Below are 15613 nucleotides of genomic sequence, written 5' to 3'. Positions count from 1 at the left end.
GGAGGGTACTAGCTTGAACAAAAAGAAAAGAAATCTAATGGATTAAAAATGTGGAAGCAAAGATAAATTCCAGGCCTGTCCGTCCTTCTGTTGAAGATCAAAAGAAACGCGGCGTGTTTGCTTTACTTCAGGGGATGCAGACTAGTCCTGATCTAGTTTAGCGTGACACGACCATGCGACAACCATGGCTCTTCCCGCCCAACTATAACATTTCCATCCGGGGTCCCTTGGGAGGCTCCTAGGTGATGTTGGTCGTTTTTCATTGGCATATTTACACTTAACCATACAGGGTGATATGTACATGACAAAAAGATCACGCATCATCCTCGATCACCTCCTTCTCTCTGCCTATGCGAGCTATCTCGATTCTCTACACTGTACGCAAGAACACACACACCAGTTCATAAATGACCTGGAGGACGATTGACGAAACTCGTCCTATCAGACTGCAGTCCCAAATTCTGTCTCTTGCACCTCATCTCGGCAGTTGCAGCTGAATTTCAGGCGGAACTCCGCGCGACTCAGCCCGTTGAGACTTTTCAGAGCCTGTTCACTGGCTTTGACTTTGCCATATCGACCAGAGGATGCAACCGCCTTTGCAACAGTAATGCCGTGTACTATGACTGCTGAGAGCACCTTGGGACTCTCCCCGTCAATAACTGGAAGTGCCCCGGTTTTGAGGCAGTAGTCGCTGCACCGGTACTCCAAGGTTAATTGATTGTGGAGGAATGTCTAGACCTTGTAAGCAGGAACACCTCATAGAAGTCATCAGCAGAAACGGAATTCGGGTAAATCATACCGTAGGATGTCGATTAGCGAAAGTGTCGTAAATCGACATATCCTGGAAGAAATACATGACGTGTTTCTCGAAGAATGCTTCAATCACTGTGTAATCAAAGCCAGAGTCCACGAATATGGCACCGAGGTAAGCCTCTAGCATGTCAGGGAGGCACTAAGTGTTAAGGGTTAGTCATTGTACGCTTTGGGCTTCGAAGGCTGCTTACCTTGGGAGGGTCTGTTGTTGATAGCCAGTAGTCTACCTCCCCTTTGACCTCTTGTTCTGCGACTCGAAGCTCTTCTGTGTAATTGGTGATATTTGCCAGGATAGCATTGCTGAAGTGTTGGAGATGTTTGTGGAGCCCCAGTCTGACTGCCAAAGCACCGAGGAACTTGTTCGACACCATCGCCATCTATCAATCATTAGCAAAAACCAGCGTCACTGCCAAATGAAATTCACTGACTTTGTGTTCTGTGAGCCATTGAGGATCTCGATCGGGGAAACGATGAAACACATGCTCCACGCAAGCCATATCCAGGAGCGCGTCCCCCAAGAATTCAAGGCGTTGATAGCAAGGCACCTTCGCCCAAGCCGAGGGGTAGGATGGATGAGTAAATGCTGACCGTAGAAGACGAGGGTACCTGAACCTATAACCCAAATGTTCGACCTGCTCACATAGATTTTCTTCAAACGCATCAGCCGTCTGTATCTGGTATGATGGAAGGGAGTAGACTGATAGGTAATCTTCCCATGAGGCGGCGGTATGGTTTGGGCTGTTCACGAATACAGTCACAGCTTTGATTGCCATGTCAAATCGATTCCTTTCACTCCCTGACAGCAGTGAAGCTCCAATCAATGCTTCGCAAACGTCCGCAATAGTTTTCTCGGAAAGAGCGTGTCGACTCTCATTGATAACAAATTTAGCATGATCTCGGCCGACTTCAAGTGACACACCCGGAGGGTACCACAAATGACTGTTGAATATGTAAGCTGGACAAGTCTGTATCAATGAGAAAATACTGCCGAATATACGTACCGAGAGAAACCACGACTTCGGATGTACTCGTATAGAGTTTGTTCGTTGGCATTGATGAACAGATTCTTGTTGCAGATAAGACACATTCGGTTGACGTGGTAGTCATATTCATCATCATCTGGCTTTTGCGCAAAGAGTGAAATGGTTGTTGCCAGTTTGAGGACGGAGTCACCCAGAAATTCAAGACGCTCATAATTCTTGCCCATTCCACGCTGGACGTGGATTTGAAGACTCCGATGCTCTTCGGTGTTGTCGGAGTCTTTGGTGAATGCTTCTAGAGCATGTTCAAGCTTGACGTCAAGACCGAGCATTTCACACCCCTCCCTTGCGATCAAATAGGACTCAAGGCGAGATATGATTGCTGGAAAAGCTAAACAAGCTGTGACTATTGATACAGGGATCTGTCATACGTCAGTGTCATGAAGTGCATAACCAAGCAGGAAGCTTGAACTTACGGGAGAGATATTCAAAGCCTGTGGGCAAATAACACATCGCATGCTTTCTGAATCCTCATCCTCCTCTGATACTTTGTCAAGAAAGTTGCGTCGAGGAGATATCAGCTCAACGTCCACGACTGGTTGGCTCCAGTCGCAACGATCGAAAAACTTCAATCGTGAGTTCTTGCTAAGACTCAGCGACCAATTCATGATATCTGTGTCCCATTTTCGGGAGGGCACCCAATATGGGGGCGGATCGGAAGGGCGCAAATGGCGAGCTATGGCAATTGAGAAGTAACGATATTTGCCATTCCAGTCATCGTACATGAATCGATCAATCAGAGACTCAGGTCTCATATTTCTCGACCAAGATATCTCAGGGTTTTCTTGAACGTAGCGTACAGCTTCCCAGTCAATCATCCCCAAGAGATCAGTGGATCCTCCAGGTCCTGCTTTGAGTACCTTTTCCTGAAGGGGGGCAATCCAGTAGGGAAAGTTCTCTAAAACCCGTGAGTAAGTTTTCTTGAATATGTCGTGAAAGACGGCAAGTGTGAAGTCAGTGAGCATTTCTAGCATTGATGCATCAACCTCCAGACACTCATCAATGGTCGAGCAATGAACCGTTGTTTCGACATCGCTGTCTAAGTAAACCGGAAAGATCGGGAACTGTGGAAGTCTATGTCGTGTGAACAGAATGATACTTCCAGGTTCTCGACTCAGAGGCTCGGTTGGAGTAAGACGAATGGCTGTTGCATATAGACGAGTTGGTATGGTTCCGTGTTGATCAAGCCAGATTTGAGGTTTGTTACGCATTGTGTATTGGTCCGTCTTCTTGGAAGTGATGGCAAGCTTGGCGTTACGCATCGCTGGTAGACGTTTTTCGTAAATCGATTTGAAATGATCATCCAGTAAGTTGTTTTTTCGAAGCAGTAGACAGACGTCAAAAGCAGCTGATTGCTTAGCATATGACTTCTTTGCCTCAGGACATCCGATTATTCCTCTAATTGGTGACTTTTCCGGTAGAATGATTTCACAGGCAAATGAATCATTCTCGGGGATGATTATGTACGTGACTCGAGGTGAAATGTCACGTTCGTATTGCTAAAGTGACTTAAATGTTAGTCTCAATCCCAGATCTACAATCCATGACATGATCTCTTACCAACGAGGACGCGAATCTCTCAAGAATAACAACGGCATGTGGGTAGGTTAACTTAGCCCCAGTTTTGGCAACATTGTATGATCTTTTGCGGCCTTCTCCGACCATGATGTTCTCCAAGTCGTCTTCGGGTCCGTATAGCTTTCTGTCTTCCGGCAGCATGTCGCAGAAATTCCTCATGAGAACCTAAAATATTTCAGTCAGCCGGGCTCAACAATAAAATGTTGCTTGCTCATACCTCGGCTTTCTTCACTTCCTGTATCCTCATCTGGTGGTACCGGTTGCGTTCTTCAACCATTGTTGCATACTGTCAAAGATGAGCTTATATATCACGCCGCGCATAGTTAATGCTTACCACAGAGTCAGAATGTCTAGCACGACCTCTACTTTGAACATATTGGATCACTGTGTCATAAAGGTTGAACCTGCGGATGTTAGCAGACAATGTGCTTGATCTTTCTTGAAGATTCAACACACCTCACAACTAGGTTACAGTCGGGGATATCAAGCCCTTCCTCTGCCACCGCTGTTGCGAACTAGCAAGATCAGATCCAGGTCCGCTCACAATTACCGAGAAGACTTACTAGACAGTTGACATTCCCTTTTCGAAAGTTCATCAAAGCAAGAAACTGCTGATTGAGTGTCACATTCTTCCCCACGAGGTCGCCTTTTCGCGCACCGACCAGCAGAGCAGGACGCAAGTTTGGGATTCGTTTCTCTTGACAGAGCTGCAGCAAGACCTTCGCGGTATTTCGTCGCTCTGTGAAGACAATACACTTGTTCTCTGGCCATTTCACGAACTGTTCGCTGAGACTTTTCAACAAAAGCTCAACCTTTGAACTGAGTTCCACTGGCCTGAAAGCATTGTCAGAGATATACTTCCTGACAAACTCACTCGCTTCATTGGCTCGCTTGACGTCACTTTGGGCTTTCTCCAAGACCTGGGGGTCACCACCGGCATCTTTCATGATGCTAGCCTCGAGTTTGGGTAGAACTTCATCAGCGAGGGCCAGGGCCCAGACCTGGTCTGCGCACCATGGCCCTAGTTCAGAGCTTGCGACGTAAGCAAATTGAAAAGTTCCGCTGAGATGCTGCATATCTCCATATCTGCCTTTTAACATAGTGTATAACTCTGTCTCGAATGGCGGTAAAAGCTTTTGATAGACCCATTCCTCTTCAGTTGGTTTGCTCACGTACTGCCGCAGGAGGTCCATATTTGGTGCTGTCGCAATACGGCAATCCATAAGAGTCTCCAGCTGCCTGTTGGGGGTCAGCGAGGCTCAAATAAACAATCTCTCTCAAGTATCCATGGATCTCGCTCGGGGCTCACTCACGTCGCTGCTTCTGCTATGTCACACTTTGCATCAACCGGAGAAGCCGTCATACCAAAGATTCTAGGTCTTCTGGTGGGATCCACATTCAAATAATACTCCCTGATGATCCTAGGTCAATGTAAGCTTTCTGCCGCACTTCAAATCAAGACAATACCGAGTCCATACCGGGCATAAACATGCTCCTTTTTGGTGTGATGCGCCTCGTCGAAAATCAAAAGATTGATCTGGTCAATCTTCACGTGTCCATTGAGCAGAGCGTGGTTCAGAATGTCGGCCGTGAAGACAAACACCATATTGTTCTCGAGATGTTGTTTCCATGTTGTCTTGTCCCAAAGGTCGGGTCCGAGTGCACCATAGAAATAGGCCACCTTCTGGTTGAGATTGCTCCGCAATACTGAAGACTGCTGGAAAACCAAGGTCACACTATCCACCAGGAAGAAGGAAACTCTTGGCTTTGCCCCTTCTGCGCGATCCCGTAACTCCTGCTCCATGATGTGCTTCAGCAGAAGCACCGCAACTAATGTTTTCCCAGAGCCCGTGTCAAGAACTGCAATTGTGTTTTGAGCTTTGGCTTTCTCAAACAGCTGGACTTGATACTCTCGAGGATCTAGTGCTCCAGCCTCGTGACTCTGGTCTGCCATCACCCGTGTGGTGTGAATGTCATTTTGCTCATTTTTGGAAAGGGGCTCCTCTTTGGGGCTGTCGGTCGACTCGTCGACTACGTGCTGCTCGAGTCTGCAAGTCTTAGTGTCAGTAACATTAACATCTGGAGCCTGCGAGATAGACAAACAGGGCAGTAAAAACGGCATTTTGTGATCGGTGTTGGTGTGACTTGTTTGAGTGTAGTTCCACCGGCACGTCAAGTGAATCGGAGTCACTATCATCTGGGTCGCCAGAGATATTGTAAGACATGATTGCCTGAAGGATAGTATTCAAGAGTTGCCGATTTTGGATTGATGTGAGAGCTTTGAAGATGACTTGGAGGGCAGGATTGATGAAAGTTACTGATATTCAGTCTGGGAGTGTTGATGCTGCTGGTTGCTTGCGTTCTTTTCAATGGTAAGTGCGATAGGTGGTAGCGTTTGAGAAAGGAAGTAACGTTTGAGAAAGGAAGTAATGTTTGAGGAAGGGAGTAATGTAAGAGTGAAATCCCGGGAACTTGCAGTCAGACGAAAGAGAGGGCTACGTGCATTCCAAATTGTGATTCTTGCACCTTCCAAGGTTTCATAGATAACCAGGCAAATGAGCATGATACTGGGGTACGAAAGATAGCTTCTTTCCAAGGTTCTTCCACCGGCTAAGTTAGAGAAGACAGGCCTTATGGTAAAGTGTATTATATGGAGAACCTAATGAGAGCTTATTTATTGCAATTCTGCTACAAACCTTGGAGCATGTATAAGTAGCTATCAGGTGTCTAATAAGAAAGATCACTCTGTGGAATTCCCGTAAATTCTCAAGCGCCCTGAATGGCCAGTATATATTCAACAAGATCATGTATCCAGGTGCCCTTTGAGGAGAGCAAAGCTTGGAAGTGATAAATATTCTGAAACTGATTTTGAAAATGCTTCCAAGGCTATAAATAATAGGATCAATTGAGAATATCTTGATTCATGAGTAGCTGGATCAATGACAAAAGTGCTCGAGAAGGTCTAAAATATTACCACCACAAATACTAACATAAATAATTCGGCCTATAGAAGCATCTAGGAAAATAGCTATGGCTAGATATATATAAAAAAGAATAGAACTGGCCTGTAACAGAAATCTAAACAAAAAATGATAATGACACGGTAAAAAAGAAACTAGTCACTCTATATCCTCGAGGACAGTATACAGACCCCAGAGCTCTCCAGGGCTAGATGAGTGATAAGATGAAGCTCCTTATCGTGCTTATCGCATTTCCAAAACTCAGATTTGGATCGCGGGGGACATCAGCCCCCCTTCCGATCCCACCAACGAGTCAAGATGGAAGAACCACAGAGCCTCCGATCCTTATTTGACTCTGCAAAGGAGCAAAAGAACAGTCTGGGGTCGCGTGGCGATACCAACACCGAGACCTACCGTGATGAGGTCAATGCCGCCATTTCAAGGTTCCAAGAATGTCAGCGTCAAGTGAGCATCCTATCACTTTTCAGTTCCAATGAATTGCTGGAGGATGTCTCTACTGGCGATCTTCAGTATGAATTCCTCATGCCCCTTCATTTCGCCGTTTACTCATCTGATCTTGCCGTACAGGTACATGTCGCTGGAATACCACCTTGCCGAGCTCATGCAGCGAGGCGCCACCTCGGATCGTGAAGCTGCTCTTCGACGTGCCCTAGAACAATACGAGAAATACCTGATGCGCCTGGATGAATATATGCTACTCCCTGCTGGAGATAAAAAGCTCTTTGAGCAATACATGACCAATCCGACCTCATTCACCCTGGCACCATCCAACGATGCCGCCGCCCGTCGAGAGATTAAAGTCAATCGATTCAGGGAAGAGAAAGAATTGAAGCAGAAGTTAGAGGTTTGTTGAATCCATCGCAGATCCGCTTGCTCTCGCGCTCACATTGTCTGCAGTACTTTACCCGCAACGAAGCTCGACTGCAAAGCGACGATGACGATACCAGATCACTCTACCTTGCAGAGCTCCAGCTTTATACCCACCAGACATTCCAAGCATTGGATCTACTCATCCAGGAACTGTCGATACTTTCAGCAATGCGCAATGCTCCACCCCGCCCACCACCCACCGATGACCCCAGACAGCGCAGTAACATTGGAGGATTAAATTATTCCGACCGCTTAGATCCTTCAATGTCGCAGCTTCTAGGTAGAGGCCGAGGCGGCCCCATTCTGAACAGCAAAGGAAAGCCGATGCAGCCCTTTACATTGCTGGGCCGACGCTCAGAAATGCAGCAAGGAGTCTTCCGCCCCGGCCATAACCTGCCTACGATGACAATTGAGGATTATCTGGATGAGGAACATAGAAGAGGCAACGTCATTGAAGGAGGTGGAGAGAAGTCCGGCATCAAACCCGAAGTTGATGAGGATGATCATAATATTGCTGACCAAGAGACGTTTAAGGCTCGAGCTTGGGATGAGTACACGGAAGCCAATCCAAAGGGTGCTGGTAACACACTCAATCGGGGATAATCTTGTAATATTTCAAATAGACCAGCCTTGGGGCGTTACCACGAGTCATGGAGCCATGAACGAGGCCTATGGTGGATATACAAGATAAGAAAATCGTTCACTTCATTTTTTGCACAGGGTATATCTGCCTATTCACATTCAACATCTACCAAAATCAAGCAGTGGTGTTCTCCTTGGTCTTGTTCTGCTGGATAGCCTCAAGGATAGCACCAGCGCCATCGGCGACGAGGGCCTCGGCCACAGTGATACCGAAGGCCTCTGCACTCTCAGCAGAGGTGACAGCGGCATCCAGTTCAACATTAGCGCACTCCTTGCCGTCGACACTAACCACAACAGAGCGCATACGCAGCTTTTTCCCCTCGGAGCTTTGGACCCATTCGGTTTCAACTCCCAGCGGGGCACTACAGCCACCCTCCAGGGTACGCAAAAGGCTCCGCTCTGCCAGAACAGAGAAAGTGGTATCTTGATCACCAATGGTGTCCAGCATCTCTTGCAGAACCTTGTCCTCCTTGCGGATTTCAATGCCAAGAGCACCCTGCCCAACAGCGTAGAGCATGCCACTGCTCTTGGAGTCGAGGTATTGTGTGATGCGATCCGCCAGGTCCAAGCGGAGCAGACCCGCGGCGGCAAGAATGATGCAGGTATAGGGGCTATCTTCAGCGTCTAGCTTGGACAGACGGGTACCAATGTTTCCGCGGACATCTTGGACCTTCAGGTGGGGGTATTTCCGGGCCAGCTGCGCGGTGCGCCGGATAGAGGAGGTTCCAACTACGGAGCCAGCGGGGATCTCGGAAAGATTCTTGTATGGCAGGCCTTGTTTCACCACGAGGACATCCCTGCTGTCTTCGCGGGGCATGCTCGGGCCTAGCTTGCAAGAGGAGGGGAGGGTAGTGGGGACATCTGATAAGACAAAAACATGTCAGACTGGACCGAAAACGACTAACTTGTTTGAGATTGAGGCAATTAACGAACCTTTGAGTGAGTGCACGATGAGATCAACTTGTCCGCCGATCATCAGCTCCTCCAATTCCTCCGTCCACAGGTTCTTGGTGGTGAAGTCCCGCAGGGCGATTGTGGTGTTCAGATCGCCAGCGGTTTCTTTGGAGAAGATTTTATATTCATATTGCGGGAAAGCATTCTTTAAAGCGGCCAAGACGAGATCTGTTTGGAGCAAAGCCAATTTAGATTTGCGGGTGCCGATGGTGAAGGTCTTCTGGGCGGGGGCGGGGGCAGCCATTGCGAAAAGCGTATGAGAGAAGCAACTGGAAATGCGCTGCTCTGCAGGACATCAAACAGCCGAGGAGAGGCAAAAAAGTGGGTTCGCCTCTCCGATCACGGGACGCAGATCAGGCAATGTATACGCAGTAGCTGGTAATGTTATGAACCTACGACCTACAGGAAGATCAAGAGTATAGATGTTGCCAGGGCAAAATCGATCGAATCAAATTAGTAGATCCAGAATTAACTCCAAATCTGTAGAAACGGTCAACGCAAAAAGCGGACTTGTGATCGTCGTAGCCTCGGCTTCGGGACGTGGAGATTACGAGACATGCGACTCGCCCTTATCTCCCCCGGACTTCCCAGCTACGCGCTGAAACTCCCTTCCTCCTATAACTCCTTCCCCTCATCCCCTCTCCACATTCCCCATTCCCCATTCCCCCATCTTCTTTTCCCGTGTGTCATCTTTCCCCTTCCAGATTCCCATCTTATTTTCCATCCATAACGGTTCAAGATGGGAACCAATAACCGAACCAAGATCCCTCTCGTTCCTCTCGCCAAGGGCTCGGTACTGCTACCCGGCGTGACCCTTCGTATTCCTGTCTCCAACCGTCCGGATCTTGCCAATCTTCTCTCATCGCTCGTCGACAAGCCTTCGAGACGTGATGCCAATACTATAACCTTCGGATGCGTTCCGCTGAGCTCGCCCTTCCTCAGCCGCGATGGCCAGCAACTTCTTGAGGGCGCAGACTCCGATTCAGACCGGAAGAGCGATTACGACGTGATTGATGCCGGTCAGGCGCGCAAAGAGGATCTTTTCCGCTACGGTACTATAGGAAAGGTCATCGGAGTTCAGCGCCGGGCCTACTCTGAGCCCTTCCTCTTAGTCCAAGGCCAACAAAGATTCTCAATCAAGAAGGTCCTACGTGACCGCCCATACTTTGAAGCTGAGGTGTTTCTTCATGATGAGAGTAGTGAGTATTTCTGGTCAAATTTGAAAAAAAGGAACGTTGCTAATCATATCGCTTGCGGTCAGACTCCGGCCAAACCGACGAAGAGGTGGCGGATCTATTCCAACAATTGAGGCAGCTTTCTAGAGAGCTCCTCACGCTCCTTCGCCTTTCCTCGCTCCTGTCAGCCGCTTCATCTCGCCTCTCGCCACTTGTTGCCCGCAAGTTCGAACTATATATATCTAAGACTGAATTGGCACAGGCAGGGAAGCTGGCCGATTTCATGGCCGATGTCTCCGACGCAAGCTTTGAAGAGAAGCTGCGCATCCTTGCCTCGCTGGATGTCAAAGAACGCTTGACCAGGGTTGTCGAAATCCTTAGCCGACAGGCGCAACACATTAAGAGTAGCGTCAAGGTGACCTCCGTTGGTTCAACCTCCTTCCCGTCGTCCGGAATGGATATAAGCCAGATCGACCCTCGTGAGCGTGAGATTCTCGCAAAGCGTGCGATGTCGGGACTGTCTGGCATGACACCACCTGGAACATCCGGGCGTGGCAATGATGATGATAAAGAGCCTAATGAGGTAGATGAGCTACAGCAGAAGTTGCAAGACGCGCAGCTTAGTCCTGAAGCCCGGAAGGTTGCAGACAAGGAATTGAAACGCCTCCGCAAGATGAACCCTGCCAATGCTGAATACGGTGTCTGTCGCACCTACCTGGAAAATCTTTCGGAAATTCCTTGGACCAAGGTGACCGAGGACCAGCTTGGCCCAGACACATTGAAGCGAGCCAGGAAACAGCTCGATGAGGACCACTACGGTCTAGACCGTATCAAGAAGAGACTCCTTCAATACCTGGCGGTTCTGCGCCTGAAGCAGACGACCAACTTCGACGTCGAGCGTCAGATTGGGGGACTCTCTCGGGACTTGGACTCTTCTGTGGCTGGTGACGTTGAGAAAGATGTGCCTTTGCTTTCCGAGTCTGACCGAGTTGCATTGGAGACCAAGCTTGAGCTTCTGAAGTCCAAGCGCATGACTGACAAGTCCCCCATCCTGCTTCTTGTCGGACCCCCTGGAACTGGTAAGACCAGTTTAGCCAGGTCAGTCGCCGCTTCCCTCGGCCGCAAGTTCCACCGCATCTCTCTTGGCGGTGTCCGAGATGAGGCGGAAATCCGTGGTCACCGACGCACCTATGTTGCTGCCATGCCTGGCCTAGTTGTGAATGGTCTGAAGAAGGTCGGTGTTGCTAACCCTGTAATCTTGCTCGATGAGATTGACAAGGTTGGTGGCGCTAACTTCCAAGGCGACCCATCCGCCGCCATGCTTGAGGTATTGGACCCTGAGCAGAATCACACGTTCACGGACCACTACATCAACATTCCTATTGATCTAAGCAAGGTGCTGTTCCTTGCCACTGCCAATTCTCTGGAAACAATCCCCCCGCCTCTGCTTGATCGCATGGAGACCATCTCTCTATCAGGGTACACGACTGTGGAGAAGCGTCACATCGCCAAGCAACACCTGATTCCCAAGCAGATCAGGTCCAACGGACTTCACGATGATCAGGTTACTTTGTCTGACGAGGTTATTGATAAGACGATCACCTCGTACACTCGTGAATCTGGCGTTCGCAACCTCGAACGGGAGATCGGCTCAATCTGTCGCCACAAGGCTGTTCAATATGCCGATGCCGGTGATGCTGACCGTCTAGATGATTACAACCCTGTTGTATCGGTGGATGATTTGGAGGAGATCTTGGGCATTGAGCGTTTCGAAGAAGAGATCGCTGAAAAGCACGGCCGTCCCGGTGTGGTGACCGGTCTTGTCGCTTACTCTACCGGTGGCCAGGGCAGCATCCTGTTCATCGAAGTGGCAGACATGCCTGGCAACGGACGTGTCCAGCTGACAGGAAAGCTTGGTGACGTGCTGAAGGAATCCGTCGAAGTCGCGCTCACCTGGGTCAAGGCACACTCCTTCGAGCTCGGTCTCACCCATGACCCCAATGAGGATATTATGAAGAGCCGGAGTCTCCACGTCCACTGCCCCTCTGGCGCTATCCCTAAGGATGGACCCTCTGCCGGTCTTGCGCACACCGTCGCATTGATTTCTCTCTTCAGCAACAAGCCTGTGCCCCCACAGATTGCTATGACCGGAGAGGTCTCGCTACGGGGCCGAGTCATGCCTGTCGGCGGTATCAAGGAGAAGCTGATTGGTGCTCATCGCGCGGGAGTCAAGACTGTCTTGCTGCCTGACCACAACCGCAAGGATGTCAAAGATGTGCCGCAGGAAGTGCAGCAAGGGTTGGAAATCATATATGTCAAGTGAGTCTATTCTCCAATCCGATGTCTAAGATCACCACTAACAAACAACTCACAGGCACATCTGGGAGGGGCTTCGTCAAATCTGGCCTGATGCTCAATGGCCAGGTCAGCAGCACATGAACTTTGTCGAGAGTCGTTTGTAGACAAGTTTCTCGGAGTTCCAAGGTTCAGCGCGTCCCTTTTATCCTGTGTCCTAGCATTTTGATCTCCTTCGCCCTTTCTTGCATAGCGTGATATTCGCCTCTCCCGGTCGCAGTGAATTGTATCTAATCTTGTCTTTCTTGCGCCTATGCTTGTTAATACTTTATGTCGATCTATATCTCAACTCATATATTGCATTATAAAGTTCATCATATATGTTCAGTCACCCTCTGCTCCATACGGAAACTTGTAGACCACAAAGCAATACAGAATGAATAAGACGCCAAGTCAAGATGTATACAATCTACCCAAGAGTATAATACACACGCCCGGCCCAAACGGACCAGAAGAGAAAAAGAAACACCAATATTCCAATCAGGAAAACCCAATAATGCACAAGCCATCAAAACAATATGAGAACTTATTTCGGACCAGTCTTCCGCTGTCTAGCATACCAAGCAGGCTGCGTAGCAGGAGGAATACGGCCAGCTTTAGCAGCTTCATGGGGCTCAAGGCCCAAAGCCTTCCAAGTCGGTCTCCAAGTCTCCTTGTTCTCACGCAAAGCCTCAGCCTGCTCCTTGTAGGCAGCACGAAGCTTGTGATCGGGTTCCTCGCCAGAGTTGCGCTTGGGGTTCTCCTTATCCTGCTGCTCCTTCTGCCAGAGCTCAGCCTTCTTCCAGCTCTCGTGCTCGAAGCTATTGGAAATATGTCAGTACAATGTTTTTCAAGCATGAATTGATTGATGTAAAGGATCGGGGAGGGGGCGCGGTGAACGATGCAACTGGGTGGTACATACGGAGCCATATCTTTGGGTGCTTCGGGCCAGGCGAAAGGCTCCTTCAGCTCAACGGTCATGCGCTTCTGCGACTTGGGCCGGCGCCACGGGCCGTAGCCCTTGCCGTCGCGCGTGATTCGTGTGATTCCCTGGGCCTGAACGTAGCTGCGGATACCGAGGACACCGACACCATAGAGGTTCCATAGGTAGCTGCGGAGATCGAACTTGTTGAAGCTGAGGGGGACGCGGAATTGGGCGTATTTCGGGGAGTTGTTGGGGTTATGGACGAGAGCGACGCGGAATTGAGGCCTGTAAAGAAAACAAATCAGCCAGAGTCGCCCTAAAAAGAGGTATGAGTGTGTTCAATTGCAGTTGTGCATTGTGACTGGTGGTGCTGGCGAGATTGATACGGCGTTCTGGAATTTTTGGATAACGTACAAGTAAACCGGCTTGCCGACGATGCCTTTGGGGTGATTGTGGATTACTGCGTTCACGCCGGCTTGCTCTTGCACGCGGCGCAAGGCCTTGCCTCCTATATTGCCGAGACGAACCATTGTGTTGTTGGGTTGAGGTATCTGGGGTTGGAAGGTCTTCGGGTCTCGAATCAAAATGCATTGGCCGATGTGGTCACATGACCAACTATATGCACCAAATATCCTCCGACATCGAAGACGAGCAAGATTTAACCTTGGAAAGTCCATTGGATTAATAAGTGGCACCTATATTCAATACTAGATGACTACCATTTCTTAGATACCAAGACTATTGTAGGGTTGACATTCTCAATTGGGTCTCCTCGAAGAGATGCGATCATTCGATATGAAGTTTTGAAACCTACATATGTGTACTATTACATGCTTGATTCATCGTAACTGGTCGTTAAACAGAGTCTTGAGCCACTGGCATTTATTGTGCCGATGATTCTGAGACTCGAAGTTCCTCTAGTCGCTTGGTGCTGTCATCGACATCTTCAGAGGTTTGGTTCTCATCGGCGTCACTTTCGTCTTCTTCTTCTTCGGATCCAGATTCCTCCTCGTCCGATTCCTCTTCGTCATCCGTGTTCTTGGAACCCTCTCCATCTCCAGTAACGCCAACTTCTTTCATATACAGCTCGAGCTCCTTGGCCATCTTGCGTGAGAATCCGGACGCTTCGACCTCAATATCCAGACGTTTGCCAGGGTTCTTGAGAAGTAACTTTCTTGCTTCCGCAAAGGTCGGGCCCTTCTTATCGCTCACAAACTTGAACTTGCGTCTGAAGTATCGCTTGATACATTCAACATCGCGGTCGAAGTACATCTCAGCATTAGCGTGGTCAACAGACACCATTTGCGGGAAATCGATAAGGACCGGGGTCAGAATCATGTTCTCATCTTCCTCTTCCTCAGTAAGTGGGCCTTTGCCCTTCGCTTCAGGGTCCAACTCCTCCTTGATGAGGATGTTGAACTCGTTGAAGTCACCGTGGATCAGACCGAATCGCGCAAGTTCCAGAATCATGTTCATAAGTTCTGAGTATAATTTGGCCGGGTCGGCAACCTTGGCGATCTGACGAAGAGGGAACGCATCGATGAGACCCATTACGATGGTGTGTCGGTTCTGGGCAATGGGCTCGGGGACGGAGAACCCGTTCTCACGCAATGCTTGCATGAATGCATACTCCTTCATTGCTGCCAGTCGTGACATGTACATCCAGGAAGCCGAGCTGCGGTGACGGAGGTAGTCGCGGTTGGTCTTGATGGTTCGGAAAGAGATACGGCCGAGACGGTGAATCTTCATGATGCGCTGCGCTCCGCTGCTGTGTGCCACCACAATAATGTCTGATTCTTTGCCGACACCAATCTGGTTGCCGACGGAGTAAATGACCTTGGCCTTCTGGTGCGCGTTCAGCGCGAGATAATCCAATCCTCCGTATGCGAGTCGGTAGCCGTCATCTGTTGGAGAGTATATTAGTATCAACATGAGAAAGCAAGAGCAAATGAAATACTCACACTTGGCGTTCTTGACCTTGGCAATCAAATTGATCTTCGCTAGGTTGGAGATAGCGCGGTTCACTCCGCTACCACCCCGGAGGCCGGAAAGGTTCGAGATCAGCGGTGTTGGGACGACCTCATGGTTTCGACTTCCGGCTTCAACCTAGAGTAATCTAGTATTAGCATATGGTCGAATCGCGACATATTCCGAACGGGCGTCGCGGGGCAGAATCAGAGAGGGGCCGATAAGTACCCCAGCAAGAACGCGGAAATCTTCAGAGGTGAGGTAGCGAATAGCCTTGGCGTCGAGCTTCATGGCTTCTAGGAATAAGCGTAATACGCTACCGTCTTCCTAGTT

General features: G+C 49.2%; 6 protein-coding genes across 6 annotated transcripts; 2 read left to right on the top strand and 4 right to left on the bottom strand.

The window, feature by feature from the left end:
- Positions 1-441: 441 nt before the first annotated feature.
- On the bottom strand, positions 442-5656 carry N7506_010377 (uncharacterized protein; the record flags this gene model as incomplete). The annotated part of the gene is made up of 14 exons (XM_056959670.1): positions 442-732; positions 800-952; positions 1005-1190; positions 1242-1752; positions 1815-2215; positions 2270-3352; positions 3414-3596; positions 3649-3717; positions 3766-3835; positions 3888-3946; positions 3995-4670; positions 4745-4852; positions 4910-5479; positions 5535-5656. 14 exons carry the CDS (start codon positions 5654-5656, stop codon positions 442-444), a joined length of 4482 nt encoding a protein of 1493 aa, XP_056809060.1.
- Positions 5657-6709: 1053 nt separating this feature from the next.
- N7506_010376 (IGBP1/TAP42 family protein) lies at positions 6710-7885 on the top strand (the record flags this gene model as incomplete). The annotated part of the gene is made up of 3 exons (XM_056959669.1): positions 6710-6921; positions 6980-7256; positions 7310-7885. The coding sequence occupies 3 exons, from the start codon at positions 6710-6712 to the stop codon at positions 7883-7885; spliced, it is 1065 nt and encodes a 354-aa protein (XP_056809059.1).
- Positions 7886-8039: 154 nt separating this feature from the next.
- On the bottom strand, positions 8040-9122 carry N7506_010375 (Hydroxymethylbilane synthase; the record flags this gene model as incomplete). Its single annotated transcript, XM_056959668.1, has 2 exons — positions 8040-8785; positions 8858-9122. 2 exons carry the CDS (start codon positions 9120-9122, stop codon positions 8040-8042), a joined length of 1011 nt encoding a protein of 336 aa, XP_056809058.1.
- A 495-nt stretch (positions 9123-9617) lies between these two features.
- On the top strand, positions 9618-12515 carry N7506_010374 (putative LON domain serine protease; the record flags this gene model as incomplete). The annotated part of the gene is made up of 3 exons (XM_056959667.1): positions 9618-10077; positions 10140-12372; positions 12428-12515. 3 exons carry the CDS (start codon positions 9618-9620, stop codon positions 12513-12515), a joined length of 2781 nt encoding a protein of 926 aa, XP_056809057.1.
- A 419-nt stretch (positions 12516-12934) lies between these two features.
- On the bottom strand, positions 12935-13842 carry N7506_010373 (mitochondrial 54S ribosomal protein uL23m; the record flags this gene model as incomplete). Its single annotated transcript, XM_056959666.1, has 3 exons — positions 12935-13208; positions 13310-13597; positions 13727-13842. The coding sequence occupies 3 exons, from the start codon at positions 13840-13842 to the stop codon at positions 12935-12937; spliced, it is 678 nt and encodes a 225-aa protein (XP_056809056.1).
- Positions 13843-14194: 352 nt separating this feature from the next.
- N7506_010372 (protein kinase RIO2) lies at positions 14195-15571 on the bottom strand (the record flags this gene model as incomplete). Its single annotated transcript, XM_056959665.1, has 3 exons — positions 14195-15216; positions 15274-15418; positions 15509-15571. 3 exons carry the CDS (start codon positions 15569-15571, stop codon positions 14195-14197), a joined length of 1230 nt encoding a protein of 409 aa, XP_056809055.1.
- Between the last annotated feature and the right edge of the window lie 42 nt (positions 15572-15613).

Source organism: Penicillium brevicompactum, assembly GCF_028827555.1.
Source record: "Penicillium brevicompactum strain IBT 35665 chromosome Unknown utg000006l_segment0_segment0, whole genome shotgun sequence".
NCBI classification, from domain to species: domain Eukaryota; kingdom Fungi; phylum Ascomycota; class Eurotiomycetes; order Eurotiales; family Aspergillaceae; genus Penicillium; species Penicillium brevicompactum.
Note: the sequence above shows the minus strand (reverse complement) of the source record. Positions and strands in the feature narration are given on the sequence as shown.